Source organism: Ipomoea nil, unplaced genomic scaffold, assembly GCF_001879475.1.
Source record: "Ipomoea nil cultivar Tokyo-kokei standard unplaced genomic scaffold, Asagao_1.1 scaffold2036, whole genome shotgun sequence".
NCBI lineage: Eukaryota > Viridiplantae > Streptophyta > Magnoliopsida > Solanales > Convolvulaceae > Ipomoea > Ipomoea nil.
Window position 1 is genome coordinate 1,407,070 of NW_017618464.1, and position 16,286 is coordinate 1,423,355.

Below are 16,286 nucleotides of genomic sequence, written 5' to 3' on the forward strand. Positions count from 1 at the left end.
CAAATGTTTTTTTTTTTTCATATTTTAGTCCAAAAAAAAAAAAGTGTCCTATTTTTGAAAATGGACCAGTCCTTTGTCACATTATAGTCTTTTTTTCCGAAAGCAATTTGCGTATTGGCGTAGAGCAGCTGCTGTGCATGGTGAGGGCAAAAATGTCTTCACATTCCTATTTTTTCTCCCATTCAACACTAAATTGTAATTCTTTGAGTGGAAGTCTGGATTACAATTCAACATTTGGTCCAACCAAACCACGTAATCAGGGGCACGGAAGGAATGTGTGAAGCGGGCTTCCTTACGTTTCTCGTCATCCCTTTTCTTGTCTTCTACATTTTATCTCACTTCACTTCTGAACTTCCCTCAACAGCAGTTATACTTACCAGTATACAGACCCATACCATTAACTAAAACCATTTTCTTCTTTACAACAATGGAAGTTCAAGTTCCAAGAAATCCTAAACCATCCAAATTAATTTCCTCTTCCCTTTACATTTTTCTTGTTGGAGGATCTAATCAGCATAGCCTTAAATCTATTTCTGGGTTGAGCTTTGGCAGATTATGGGAAGACTTATATTGATCGCCGTTTTGGTTGTTGTGAGTTGTTCGAGGGAGGTTGTTGGGAGCAGAGGACACCATGGGTGGCGCAGCTTCGACTACTCTGCTATCAGCTGCAGGCCCTTCACGGCGACGTTGACGGATTTCGGGGGAGTCGGCGATGGAGTTGCGTTGAACACCAAAGCTTTCCGGTTGGCAGTCAATTTCCTCAGCCGGTTCGGACCGGTGGGTGGGGCGATGCTGTATGTACCCCCCGGGAAATGGCTCACCGGCAGCTTCAATCTCACCAGCCATTTCACACTGTTTCTCGATCAAGACGCCGTTATTCTTGGTTCTCAGGTTCGGTTTTCTCCTTAACCCTTTGGTAATCTTACCGGACTTTGGTGGTAAGGATAGAATTAAGGCGGATAAGAATTGTAATTTCAGATGACAATTAGCACTAGGGTGTTTATAGAACAGAGCTTTCATCAAACTACTGGTATTCGTGTTGGGTAAACGTTTGTTTATATTCGTTTATTAAGGTAAATAAATATAAATGAATAAATTTTAGAGCTCAATTCATAAACAAACAGAGTGTGAACAGTTGTAGTCTCGTTTGTTAAGAGCTCGTGAACAAACTCGTTTAGTGTTCGTTGAATATATATATATATATATATATATATATATATATATATATATATATATATATATATATATAGAGAGAGAGAGAGAGAAAGAGAAGGGTTCAGGTGCGGATATAGCTTCCTGTGTGATTATGCGGGTGATTAATGTGCGTGAGTTTTGTACTTAGTGCGCGTGAGTATTGTGCTTAAGGTGCGTGCTTAATATGCGTGAGTTTTAACACAAACTCACGCACAAAAGTCACTCATCTTAAGCACAACCCTCACGCATCTTAAAGCACAAAACTCACGCACCTTAAACACAAAAATACATGCACTTAAGTTTTAACAACTCACATTAAGTACATACTCACGCACATTAAGTACAAAATTAACGCACCTTAAGCACAAGACTACCACACCTTAAGCACACAAATATCAGACACATTAAGCACAAACATCATGCATTTTAAAGTTTTAACAAACAACTCACATTAAGTACACACTCACGCACTTTAGGCACAACACTCACACATCTTAAGTACAAAACTCACGCACATTAACATTACACACTCACGCATATTAAGTACAAATCTCAGACACATTAAGCACAAGACTCACGCACATTAATCAACCGCACAACCGCACGGGAAGCATTCAATCGCACTGGAATCTTTCCATATATATATATATATATAATTTTATATATATAATTTTATAATAAAGTAATTTAAGGCCATCTCATTCATTGTAGTTGTGTTGTTTGGTTGTTGTTCGTGAACGTAGATTATTTCTTGTTCACAAACGAATTATGACCATAAATATGTGCAGGTATTTGGTTATTAAGTGTTCACGAACGTGTTCATGAACGCAAACAAACATGTTTGTGAACGTGTTCGCGAACATTAACAAACACTAATGACACTATTAGATGCTTAACAAACGAACACGAACACTTCAAAATTCTTAACAAACGAACACGAACAACCTCTATTCGTTTATGTTCGATCGGTTCGTTAATAGCCCTAATTGGCACTTCAACAAAAGTCAAAAACCAGATTTAAACTAAAAAAAGATGCTAGTTTTCATACCTCCTAACCAAAATAGACTGGTTAATGGTTTAATTTTTATAGTTCGGGTTTATAATATGTTCACGAGGCTGGTTAGTTTATGTGGATGTATAGTTAATGAAATGCTGTTTATCCATTCTTGTTTCTGCATTCGGTATATAACTGATTCAGGACGAGAATGATTATCCGGTGATTAAACCCCTACCATCCTATGGTCGAGGAAGGGACAATGAGGGTGGGCGGTTCATAAGTCTCATCTTTGGAACCAACCTTACAGACGTTGTTATAACAGGTATAAAAGCTAGAAACTTGGTACGTAGTTAACTGAAAACATGAATAAATCTGCACAAATTGCGAGATTGTTCATGATAATTATTGTTTTATCAGGGAATAATGGAACACTTGACGGCCAAGGAAGTCCTTGGTGGGACAAATATCGTAACCGCACGCTAAATCATACGAGGCCTTACTTGATCGAAATCATGTACTCTAAACATATTCAAATCTCCAACATCACTCTTTTAAATTCTCCGAATTGGAATGTTCATCCTGTGTACAGCAGGTCAGTTAATTGGTATAGATAATCTTCTTAGTCTTTTCGACTTGAAGTCTTGAACTGATTTCCTATAAAACGCAGCGACATTATCATCGAATGGATCACGATTCTTGCCCCGACAAGATCCGCGAATACAGATGGAATCAACCCAGGTATGCAATGCTAAACACCAAAGTTTCTTATAAGATTATTCAAGAATTAATGCAAGAAGTACATATTCTGTGTTGTCTGTTCTTTAGACTCGTGTACAAACATACGAATTCAGGACTGTTACATTGTCTCGGGAGACGATTGTATTGCTGTGAAGAGCGGGTGGGATGAGTATGGAATTGCGTTTGGGATGCCAACCAAACAGGTAGTCATCAGGCGGGTAACCTGCATTTCTCCAACTAGTGCTATAATTGCACTAGGCAGCGAGATGTCTGGAGGAATCGAGGATGTCCGGGCAGAGGACATTCTCGCGATTGATACCGAATCTGCAGTGAGGATCAAGACAGGAGTTGGGAGGGGAGGATATGTGAAGGATATATACGTGAGGCGTGTGACCATGAAAACGATGAAATACGTGTTCTGGATGACAGGGAACTATGGCTCTCACCCTGACGATAAGTATGACCCGAATGCTCTGCCCGTCATCAAGAACATCAACTACCGAGACATGGTGGCCGAGAACGCGAGAATGGCAGCACGGTTGGAGGGGATTCTGGGCGATACATTCACCGGAATCTGCATATCTAATGTCACCATTGGGTTGGCACAAGATGCTAAGAAAGTCCCATGGAAATGCACGGACATTTCTGGGGTTACAAGTGGTGTGGTTCCTCAACCTTGTGATCTTTTGCCAGACCAGGGACCAAAAAAGGTTTCATGTTATTTCCCAACAGAGACTTTGCCAATTGAGAATGTTGAAGTTCAGACATGTGCTTTCAGACAGAAATTACATATGGTATAATGTGTACTAAAATCACCTGTAAAGATAATCTTAAAAAAAAAAGATAATCTTAAAAAAAAGGAAAAACAGTTGTCTGGGGCAACCTCAGTCAAGTTGGTCAGACAGTTATACGTAGTGACTGTAAGCATGTATTTAAATTAAAGATAAATTAAAGATAATAAGAATGGATTGATGCAACTTCTTCCTTGTTGGAACCAATTAATGAACTATACATTATACAATAACATTTCTCATTTCACTCTCTCATATTCAATCAAAATAATTCAAAAATCCCGGGTATATAATAATAAACAAAAGAAAGAAAGAATAAAATAAAATTAAAAATAATAATAAATCAATCATATTGAAGAAGGAAAAGACGAGGATAGTATGGGTCCGATGTTTGATGTTGTCGGCACACCAAGTTCTTCTCCATTATCTGTTTGATCCCAGAACAGAAAGCTGCCGGGGCACTGATGTTGTGTGTCGACGGCGGCCCATTCGCTCACGTGATCACTCTCACGTGCCAGAGCTATGTTACACGGTGGCGCCGGCACCTCCACGGACGGCGGCGGCGGCAGCGTCATGATGTTCTCCATTAACGGCGGTAATAATAAGTAACCGGAATCCATGCCCATACTGAACGACGCCGCCGCCTGAAGCTCTTGCTGCCAAAATGCCGCCGGCGAATCTTGAAACGGCTGATCAGCGGCGGCGGCTCGGTCGTCGGTGAAGTCCCCGTTAACTCCTTCCAGCGCGGCGGCGTTAGCGTCAAACGGAAAGAATGGATTAGTATTAGTATTAGGAAATGGAAATAGGGTTTGTCGGAGTTGGAGGGAATCTTGGGTGTTGAAGAAATCAAGTTGATTATTATTGGTAGTGTTAATGAAAGAAAATGGTGAGGTTTGAGGTTGGAGAAGACGATGGTCGTTTGTAGTAGTAGGAGGAGTTGTATCAGAGGTTGTAGTGTTTGTATGAGATGTTGATAATAGAGGCTTTTTAAGCTTCTTTTTAATCCAAGAATTCCAATAATTCTTTATCTCATTGTCTGTCCTCCCTGGCAAGTGACTTGCAATGTGTGCCCATCTGCAGTTGAAAAAAAAATAAATTAATTCAACTAGTAAATTAAAGATTGAATATATAGGACAACATTCAAGGCTCCCTCATACCCCGACTTAACAAAGCATTTGATCAAATATCGTACGCACAAGAAATCTGTCCACTTTGAATATAATCTTCACACTATAATTGTCGAATTCGAACATTAGTCTCTTCTTTTAAATATTACCTAATGAATCAGCCCGTACGAGCAACCATTGGTGAATCTTGATAGGCCACTGTGATCATCTCATTTGAACCAAATATATCATATGAAAATGCATGTGAATGTGCAAAGCTATAAAATACATCTTATGTTATATAAAAGTACATTCAAGAAGTTGTGTATCTTATCATATCGCAAATTATGTCCTGAAAACGTGTTCACCATGAATGGTGAACACAAGTCCAAACGACGTCGTTTTTACGCAAAAAAAAATAAAAATCGCGGATGTGGAGTTAACGGCGGGCGTTTGATCAAATTATGAATTTTCTGTTATGAGATTATGAATGTAATGAAAATTCATAATCTCATAACAGAAAATTCATAATCGCATAAAAGTAAAATATTTATTAAATTATGAATTTTCTGTTATGAGATTATGAATTTTCTGTTATGAGAATGAGATTATGAATGTAATGTAGATTCATAATCTCATAACAGAAAATTCATAATCTCATAACAGAAAATTCATAATCTCATAACTGAAAATTCATAATCTCATAACGAAAATTCATAATCTTATAACAGAAAATTCATAATCTTATAACAGAAAATTCATAATCTCATAACAGAAAATTCATAATCTCATGGTTCCAAAGTGAATGTGTAGGCATGGTTCCAAAGTGAATGTGCAGGCATGGATTCATAATTTATGAATGTCCGTGATTTCGGACGGGAATGTGTAGGCATGGTTCCAAAGTGAATGTGCAGGCATGAATTCATAATTTATGAATGTCCGAAATCATTGCTCACCTCAAATTAAAGTGAAACCGCGAAATGTGAAAATGAAGAAGAAAAATCACGCAATTAATTAAGAAAAAAAAAAAAAAAAAGATAACGATGTACTAACACCGTTGGAACCGTGTTCTAAAATTGCAACTTAAAAAATTGTGTATTTTGTAATTTTGCGTAATTTACTTTTATGCTCGCATTTTCATTTAATGTAGCCTTTATATACATAGTTTCATTATCAATTTAAACTTCTAGTACAGTGTATCGAAATGAAACAGATTATTTAATTGAGGTTACACCTTCATTGAAATTTCCTTATTTTAAAATTAAAAACTGAAAAATTAAAAGTAAACCCAAATTATACTTTTCCTCTAAGAAATTACAAAATTAGCCAGGAAAGCCTAGACAGTGGCGTAGAATACTGTTCTATTAATTTAGTTTAACTATATGATCAAACTGCTAAATATGACACTGTTTAAACTAATTTGATAGTAAAATTCTTGTAAAAGTGGGTTTTAATTTCTCATAATTAATAACTTATTGATTAGAATAAGGAAAAAAAAAAACAAAACAAAACAAAACGTAATTTGTAAGTGTACATTATGAGTTCATTAAGACATGAAAGAATTTTAAAACTGAGTTTAATTGGAAAAAAACATTGCTTAAACTTGTTTCAAACTGATACATATCACTGAACTACATACTTTCACATCATCATCATCCTCTTGTCCTTTCAAAGAAAAACGTTTTGCTCCTTCATAAACTTGTTAAATTTTAATTTTTTTGAGTCACAAAAGATCGAAACTCACGTCCACTACAAAGTTTAAACTGGGTAAAATAAACTACGCATTGTAACCTTAACTGACAAATGATCATAAGGGTAAACCATGTTGTCTATAAGGCAACTAGTGACCAGTTTAAACAAAGAAGGCCAATATAAACTGTTCCCATTGAAAATTGAATTTGTAACTTTATAGTTACCAAGTCAACAAATTGACTAACTTGGTTGGAGATTTTGCCGAGATTATTTACCTGTTTCCAACAACTCCATGAAGGCTTATGATCAACTTCTCCTCTTCTGGGGAAAATCTCCCTCTTCTTATATCCGGCCTCAAGTAGTTTATCCATCTCAACCGGCAACTCTTCCCACACCTTTGAAGACCTAATTAACATCGTACAACCAGGAAACATTAACAACAACAACAACAAAAAAAAAAAAAAAAAAAAAAAAAAGAAAGACCATGTATAGCATTGATTCTGGAGAATCTAGCCATGCCATAATGCAGGCATGTTGCAGTGAATAATGCAGAAAGTATATATATATACAGTAAGAAAAAGACCAGCTTTCTCAGGGACTTCGCTCCAGCAGCCATAGCCATGAGTGGTGATATATCTTATGAGCTTTTCATCTTCTTCCGGCGACCAAAGCCCTCTCTTCACCTTTTGCTGGTTGCAGCAAGAATGGTGCCCCATTTTTAGTTTTCTCTCTGTTAATCTCTTTGTTAACAATATCTGTTTAATTGGTAAGTTTGCCTATGATTAATTGGTTATAAAAATGGAGTTGTGAGATGGCCTTCCCATTTGATCACTTTCCTATAAATACAACGAGAATTGAAGGAATTAGAAAGAGGCGACAGAGGGGACTGTGGAAGGGGCCCCATGTTTCCATCTAACCCTAAAACGACATTCCATCAAACTTTATGTTGTGTGTATCAGAGGGCACTGTTCTAATTTAATTTAAATTTGATTCTTTCGTTTCCATCTACATCGTAGACATGTACTACGTTGTTATAACTCCCATTTTTTGCGTTCGTGAGTACGTCGAGAAAATAAAACCATGCCGGTTGGTTTGCACGTAGATCACCGCCTGGCTGCTACGCTGCCACCTTTCACCACCCATCTTTTTCTTGCTTTCCTTTTTTGCGCTCTCCTTAAGTCACGCACGGGAAAATTCTTTTGTGGCCCATTATCTTTAGATTAAGCCTCACCTACATCATGTATGATTGTATGTGCAGCAGAAAATCAAGAAAATTAACAAATTGACCTTTAAAGAAGAAAGGGTATCTCAAATTACTATGTGACTCTAAATCTTATACAAGATAATAATTAGGGAAAAGGACTTTAACCGTCTTTCAACTATACTGATTGCACAATTCAAATATATATATATATATATATATATATATATATATATATATATATATATATATATATATATATATAGAGAGAGAGAGAGAGAGAGAGAATTAGGTTCTGGTGCGGTTAGTAGTCCCAGGTGTGGTTGTGTGGTTAAATCTGAGCCATTGATCTTGTTTAAATCAACGTCCAAGATTACCAAAATTTAAAAAAAAAAAAAAATACGGTGACAATTTGGTAATTTTTGCATCTAGGTAAATTTAAGGTGCTTGGGTTTGGGCTTAATGGGCATGAGTTTTGTGCTTAATGTGCGTGTGGTTTGTGTTTAAGGTGCGTGGAGTTTGTGCTTAAGGTGTGGGTTGCGTGCTTAATGTGAGTAGTTACGTTGTTGAAACTTAAGGTGCGTGAGGTTTGTGCTTAAGGTGCATGGGGTTTGTGTTTAAGGTGCACCGTGCGTGGGTTAGTGCTTAATGTGAGTAATTGTGTGAAACTTAATTAAGGTGTGTGAATTTTTGTGCTTAATGTGCGTGAGTTTTGCGCTTAAGGTGCGTCAGTGTTATAAACTAAGATGCGCGAAGTTAATACTTAATGTGCGTCATTTTAATGCTTAAGGTGCATTCAATCGCACAACCGCACGGGAAGACCTCTTATTAATTAGCATTTAAAACAACACACACACACACCTTTTTGTCCATTCGATCAAAATTAATCTATGGCTAAGATCTTATCTCATTTTTCACCTGGGACTTCCTTTGCACGTGAACCAATCCGTGTATATATGTACTCCTTCACTCAAGTGCTTTTTTTTTTTTTTTTTTTTTTAAAGAAAACTGCAGCCACTATTCGAGTGTGTGTAATATGAGGTAAATCCCGCCATGGGGTAAACTATACTAAGAAAATCTTGTGTCACAGGTTCGACCGAGAAGGTATTCACAAAAATAGTACTCGTGACTTTCTGATATAAGAATCATGTTCCACCGACTTGCAGGTCACTACTTTCGGAGTAAATTTTACCTATTTTAATCCTATAAATGGTCAAATAAGTACATTTTTTCAAATCAAGAGGAAAGGGACACCCAACAAAGAACTAAACCACGACGACTGAAACACACCTCAGCCTCCAGACAACAAACGTATTTTGGAGAAGTGGAGCGGGACTCTTAGGCTCTGTTTGGCACACCTAGTTAAAAAATTAGTTGAAAGCTGAAAGCTGAAAATCTAGTATGTAATAAGTTAACTAATTGAAATTAAAGTGTTTGATAAAATTAATTGTTGAATTAACTGATAAGTATAAAAAGACATAAAAGGATAAATTAAGATATTAAGATTTTGATTAATGAAAGGTAGATGGTATCATTTTTTGTAAATTAATAAAGATAAAATAAAAAATAAAAAGCGAGAAACTTATTTTGAAACGCTATTTAGAGTAGTAATTTTGATTAAAAAAATTATTATTTTAAACTACCCATATTTTATCAAATAGAGTCCTTATTTGTAAAATAAGTTATAAGTTTTGAAATAACATCTACCAAACAAAGCCTAACATGCCACCCTTGGGATTGTTGGGAGTTGTGTAGGGGAGTAGTACTAGTAAATAGTAATACCAAAAGTCCAAAATTGACATTATTAGACAAAATTAGAATTTAAACCATAATGTAGTAGATCACTATAGTTTAGGAATTATTTCAATAATTTATTCAAATTATTTACCAACAAAAAACTTTCGTAATTAAATTGCTAGAATGCCTTGGTAATAAAGTTATTGCATTATTGGAGTATATTTTTACAAACCAAAGTTTGCCACCCAAAAAAAAAAAAAAAAAAAAAAAAAAAAAAAAAAAAAACGATTTTAATAACTGCGAATATTGTTACATTGCTTTCTTATATTTATCTCGTGTGACATTACTTAAATGATTTTTCTTTGTATTTGAGTACTAAGGAACATGTTTTTTTTTTTTAATTAAAATTGAATGATGTCAGATTAAATATTTATCACTATGTTAAAAAGTATAATTTGCCTATCTTAGACCCATGTGTCTCCTCCAATAATCTTTCTCACAATACTTGTATTGTCAAATCAAATACATACTACTATGTCAAAAGCTATAACTAATAGCAAAGACACAACTTTGTTTTATTATACTTGCGTAGCAATTAATAACACGTTTTTATGGTAAGATATTGGAGTTGCCCTTTCAAGCCTCCACCCAACAATTAATGTGTTGATAGTTAATAAATATAAGGAGTCGTCATAGCAAGAGTAGAAATTAAGAGATAAATTTAATGAAAAAATCATGTTGAGCTGAGGTTTGGAGGATTTCATGAAGAAAATTTTCACCTTTTGTGGGAAAGATAAATTTAATGAGAATATATATATTTTTTTAAGAAAAAGTAATTAGGCTACTAAATCATTAGCTAATTCTGTTGTCGGCAAGTCGGGGATGTTAATATTTTTTAATATTTAATTATTATTAAATGAACCAGTTTATTAACGGTCTATTCCGGAACAAAAAAAAAAAAATAGAAAAATGAAAATGGGGGGCCACTGGCTGCTTCTTTACTTGTTCTTCTTGGAACTGGCTACCTATTTCCCTTTATACGCAGCTTAAGTTTCCGACCAATTGCGGCCATATATGGATACAAACTTGAAACTTAAATGAACCCAAATATAGTAATTAATTAATTAATCTGGATATACTAGTTCTTATTTGTCTTTGATAGGAGTACTTTATCTTCAAAAGCCACTATAATCATATGTCTAAATTCAAGTTGTATTATGTGATTTGGTTATGATAGATGGTCCAAAGGAGTGTATAGTATTAATTCTTTTCAAAGTGTATAAGGGGTGTTTGACGAATAGATGTTAGCTGATAGTGGATTGACTTACCCGGTAGTTGTAGCGAATTGGATTAGGGAGTTTGGTAAATTAGTTGTTAGTTGATAGTTGATTACATATAAAATGACCTTTAAGGGTATAATTTATTTTAAAAAAAAAAAAAAAAAAGTTGATCGAAAATTTTTTGAGCAACTTTTTAAATTTTAGCGTTTTGAAGCACTAAACTGTTACGATATAAAAAAGCTGATTAACCAAACAATCATATTGGTTGTTTAACCAAGTCAATTCACAACTAATAGTGGTCAAACAAGTCAAAATTGATTGATAAGCTGACTATGTTACCAAATAGGATCATAGTTTTGCCAAGTTTGCCAGGTTTGAAACCACACGATATAGTTTTAGACATTCGATTTTGTTGGGCCGGGTTGTGGCTTGGGGAGTCGAGTTCAGTATCTCGTCATCAGACTATGAATCTGATTGCTAAGCAAGCATAAGAAAATAAAATTTGTTGCACCTTTGCTAAGCTATTAGGTATAACTTTTGATATAGTGATAAACACTTGATCCTACCATTAGTAACAAAGTCAGGGGGTCACGGGTATCGTTGCTGTTAGAGATCGACCGTGATCAGGTTTTTATGAATGCGACTACGTTTTAAGGTCGTGTCTTTCATAATAAAGATTTCGGTGTTACGTTGTTGTGCAATGTAATTGTGTTATGTACAGTATATACGTGAGTAATTGCGATTGCTTAATCATGAATCCAGAAATTAAAGTATGCTTTGGCCTGGAGAAAACGACCATAAATAGCACGATTTTTAAAGTTACTGCAAACCATTATGATTGACAAAATGGATTAAGATAATTAATAAGCCGCATTATAAGGACATAAAAAGTCACTAGCTTCAAGACATAACACGTACAATATAATATAATACATTTGGATGGATTGATGTTTTTTGCATGTTTCACATGATGGAGGAAAATACTATATATACGACGTATGAAAGTAATTAAAGTGGTGTACGAACGTAGGATGGGGGATGGAAAAGGACAGAAGATCTGTTGGTTTGATGCAAATGATTCACCGCATTTGATGTTAATAGAGATGGATGGATAGGAAGCTGAAGTCTAAAGTAATGATCAAATCATGTAATAAAGACGCTTATATATGACTTATGAGTGACTGAGGGATTTGAAAAGGAGCATCATCATTATTCTTAGCTTAGCTTTAAGGGGGAGCAATGGATCCTAGTTGCACATTTTTTTTTTCCATTTATATACATATATGTCTCTACATCTCTACAAACCTAATAAGAATCAATAAAGTTAAGTCCCTAACGAAAATTAAAAACTGTTGGTTTAATTATTAGTTGAAATGAATGGTAGTAGATTCATATTATTTTGGTTTTAGTATTTTTTTAATTATTTTTACTACTTTTACAATTTCACCCTCTATTATATCATTTACTTTAACTAAATACCCTTGCATTCCATCCGTGTAAACTTTAATAACAGAATATTCCGTTAACTATTTATTATTCTTAACTTAATCATTGATTTTCATAAGGGAGGTCTAAGGTTCGAATCCCATGCCAATGACCTTATTGTGGTCTAGTAGCTCTCCTAAATGGGAGGTCATGGGTTTGAGCACCAGTAGGGGCGGTATTGACTATTGACTCTTTGTGCTTCAGTAAGTTGAGAAAGTAGCTATGAACAGATACTACATTGTAACAAAGTCAGTAGTACTAACAAAATGTTAGAGTGTATTAAAAAAATAGAATATAACAGTCAATGTGATTGTTCACTCTTTGGCCAGAGCTTCTTCCCTGTATACTCGTCGGTGTGGGACGCAGATATCCCTCATTGTATTCGTGATTTGATTTCGCAATAATAGTTTGCTTTGATGGTTGTTTAAAAAAAAATTATAATATAAAATTTAACATGAACTTTTGTCAATTAATTAGAATCACGCATTGGGTATGCATTGATGAAATGACACACCTAATTAACAATATATTTCAACACAGATGATAAATTATGTTTATTATCATTGTCTTTTTTTGGGGAAGGAGGAAGGAGGATTTGGTTCTGTTTGTGAAGGTGCATTGTGTCAAGGCACTAAAATTGCAGTGAAGCACACCATGCGGCTAGATCAAATCAAGAATTCATTTCTGGCGGAAGTGACAAGAAGAGGAAGCATGGATCACACCAATTAATAGGGTTTTGTGTTGCAAAAATTATGCTTAGCGTACTATCCAGTGAGGGTGCTTCCCTCTAAAATTGTTATTGCACCAGTTAATCCAACATTTCTGCTACAGGTCATAGTTATGCATTCTTGAAATATTTACTTTTATGAAAAATTTAATAATCTTGCATTGATATACGCCTGGATACCAAATTATACTTTGATATATTCTGAAATACTAATTTAAAATACACATTGGACATTAGACTATTCGCGCAATGCACGCGTGTGGTAACTAGTATATTAAAAAAAAAAACAATCAAATGTGAACTTGCACACATATGTGAATGGGCGAACTCATCTTGGGCTTTTATTCTACACAATCTAAAGGTTGTAATTTGGGAGTGATGGTGCTTCTTTGTGGATTTGGTAGTTCGGTTGTTAGGTTTCGTTGTTCACTCAAGTTTCAGTTGGGAATAATGGGGCTCGTTCATGTGTTTGGTTGTCCTATTGCCAAGTCTCGTGAAGGAAGACAATATTCTTTCTTTGGTGGTAGGGATTGTAGAACGTGTATGTAGACTACTAACTGTGTATGTGTTGAACTCTCTCATTGAGAAACTGTACAAGATAAGTATATATACATGCTAGCAGAAAGGTCATCCAAGCTTTCAACCACCCATTTCAAATTCAAAATGAGTAGTTGAGATTGAGCTATTCTCTCAACCTCTCTCAATTTCTTCTAACACCCCCCTCCTCAAGCTGGACTATAGATATGAATCATGCCCAGGTTGTTACAAATGTGCTCGACCTTGCTCCTACCAAGCCCTTTTGTGAACACATCTGCTAGTTGATCACCACTCTGGATATGCCCAACACAAATCGACCCTTGTTGCACATTTCCTCGCACAAAATGACAATATACCTCAATGTGCTTGGTCCGCTCATGGAACATAGGATTGTTGGAGATGTGTATAGCAGCTAGGTTATCACACCACAACCTTACCGGCACACTTACCCTTACACCAATTTCTTCTAGAATATTGCGTATCCATGTTATCTCACAAGCCGCATGAGCTATAGCCCTGTACTAGAGTGGGCCATAACATTCTACTTACTCTTCCACGACACCAAATTGCCTCCTAAAAACACACAATATCCTATTGTAGACCTCCTATCACTCGGCGACTCGACCTAGACAACATCTAAAATTGCTTCAACACCCATGTGCCCATTATTAGCATACAAGATTCCTTTCTCAGGAGCACCCTTCAAGTATTTCACAATTCGGACAGTCGCTTCCCAATGAGTGCACATTGGTGCCTCCATAAACTGACTCGCCACACTCACCAGAAATGCAATTTGGACGGATAATAGTGAGATAGTTTAGTTTTTCCACTAACCTCCTATACTTTTTTGGATTATCAAAGACCTCCCTTTCACCAGCTACAAGCTTGGTGCCGGGAACCAATTGTGTTTCACAGGGTCTTGACCCTAGTAACTCGGCATCCTCAAGCAGATCCAATATATACATATTTCCTTTGCAAAAGAAATATACCTTTCCTGGAACGAATGACCTCAATACCCATAAAGTACCTAAGTACTCCCAAATCTTTAGTGTGAAACTTGTCCTTGAGAAAGGACTTTAGAGCACTAATAACACCTCTTATCTCGTATCGCTTCTTGTGATCACTATATCATCAACATATACGATCCAAAAATACACCCTTGGTTAGTGTGCTTAACAAATAAAGTATGATCACATCATATGCACTCCTATGCATACCAAATTCGACGATCACAGTGTTGAACCTTCCAAACCAGGCTCGTGGAGATTGTTTCAAACCATACAGGGACTTCTTCAATTTACATACATCCCCCCCCCCCCCCCCCCCCCCCAAAGCAACAAACATGGGTGGTTGCTCCATATATACTTCATTCAAACTACGATGCAAAAACACATTCTTGAAATCTAACTAATATAGAGGCCAATGATTAGTACCAACTAAAGATATAAATATACGAACCGAAGTTAACTTATCAACGGGAGAAAAGTCTCTGTATAGTCAACCCCATATGTTTGTGCTACCCTTTGACGACCAAGTGCCTTTTAGCCTCACAACTGATCCATCCGGATTTGTTTTCACTACGTAAACCCACTTACACCCTATTGTAGTCTTACCAAGTAGAAGAGGGAAGAGATCTCAAGTGTGATTTTCTTCCAGGGCAACCATTTCCTCTTCCATAGCACTCCTCCAACCGTCATGGGACAAAGCTTAATACATGATTTTAGTAATAGAAGTAGAATCAAACCGAGACACGAAGGCACGAGAAGATAATGATAAATGGTTATAAGATACAAAAGAAGAAATAGGATGAAAACACTTACGTTTACCTTTCCGAAGGGCAATAAGAAGATCTAGATCACTTGATGAGTCATGCGGTAAAGAGGGTCTCCTATCAGTTGACGAAGATTGTGGTAAGGAAGTGTCCACTTGTGGCGTATCAACCTCTCTCTGTTGTCTCGAGTAAACCTATGTAATTTGTGGCCTAGAGTAGACTTAACCAAAGATGAGGGAATAGTAACAGTGTATGTGAGAGAATCACCATCTAAGATCGAGGCAGAGCTATCTGCAGAAGAATTAGAAACAGTCCCAGAAAATAAAGTATCTTCAAACAAATTATCTTGAAACAAAGTAACATCAACAAAAACCAAATATCGAACTAAGTCAGGTGAGTAACACTAGTACCCTTTTTGAGTTATAGAATATCCTAATTAAAAACATACACCTGAGAGACCTTGGATCAAGTTTGCTCCGTTGGGGGGAAATATTTTGAACGAAACAAGTACAACCAAACACCTTTGGAGGAAGGGAAAACAAAGAATGAGATGGATATATAACGGAATACGGAATTTGACCTTGGAGAAATTTTGAAGGCAATCGGTTAATTAGAAAGCAAGTTGTATGAATGACATCTGCCCAAAAAAGTTGTGGTACCTTCTTTTGATACAATATGGCACGGGCAATTTCCAATAAGTGGAATTTTTTGCGCTCTGGCACACAATTTTGTTAAGCAATGTAAACACAAGAGGACTGGTGAATAATCTCATTCTGGTTCATGTAAGCCGAAAAGGTTGAGAAAAATATTCATGTGCATTATCACTACACAAGATTTGGATAACTTTATTGCATTGAGTTTTAATAAAAGCATAGAAATTACAAAAACTATTAAACAGTTCAACTCTAGACTTCATGAGAAACAACCAAGTATGTCTAGAAAAATCATCCACAAAGGTAACAAAATATCAAAAATAAGTTTTAGACATCACACAACACGGACCCCAAACAACATAAATTGAAATAAATAC

At 35.9% G+C, this 16,286-nt stretch overlaps 2 protein-coding genes across 2 annotated transcripts; one reads left to right on the forward strand and one right to left on the reverse strand.

The window, feature by feature from the left end:
* The first annotated feature begins 374 nt into the window (after positions 1–374).
* On the forward strand, positions 375–3,768 carry LOC109148212 (probable polygalacturonase). The gene is made up of 6 exons (XM_019296074.1): positions 375–466; positions 553–891; positions 2,393–2,513; positions 2,609–2,783; positions 2,859–2,929; positions 3,017–3,768. Exons 1-6 carry the CDS (start codon positions 428–430, stop codon positions 3,727–3,729), a joined length of 1,458 nt encoding a protein of 485 aa, XP_019151619.1. The 5' UTR covers positions 375–427; the 3' UTR covers positions 3,730–3,768.
* Positions 3,769–3,963: 195 nt separating this feature from the next.
* On the reverse strand, positions 3,964–7,295 carry LOC109147902 (transcription factor MYB46-like). The gene is made up of 3 exons (XM_019295562.1): positions 7,102–7,295; positions 6,794–6,923; positions 3,964–4,794 (listed from the first exon to the last, which is right to left on the reverse strand). Exons 1-3 carry the CDS (start codon positions 7,232–7,234, stop codon positions 4,068–4,070), a joined length of 990 nt encoding a protein of 329 aa, XP_019151107.1. The 5' UTR covers positions 7,235–7,295; the 3' UTR covers positions 3,964–4,067.
* Between the last annotated feature and the right edge of the window lie 8,991 nt (positions 7,296–16,286).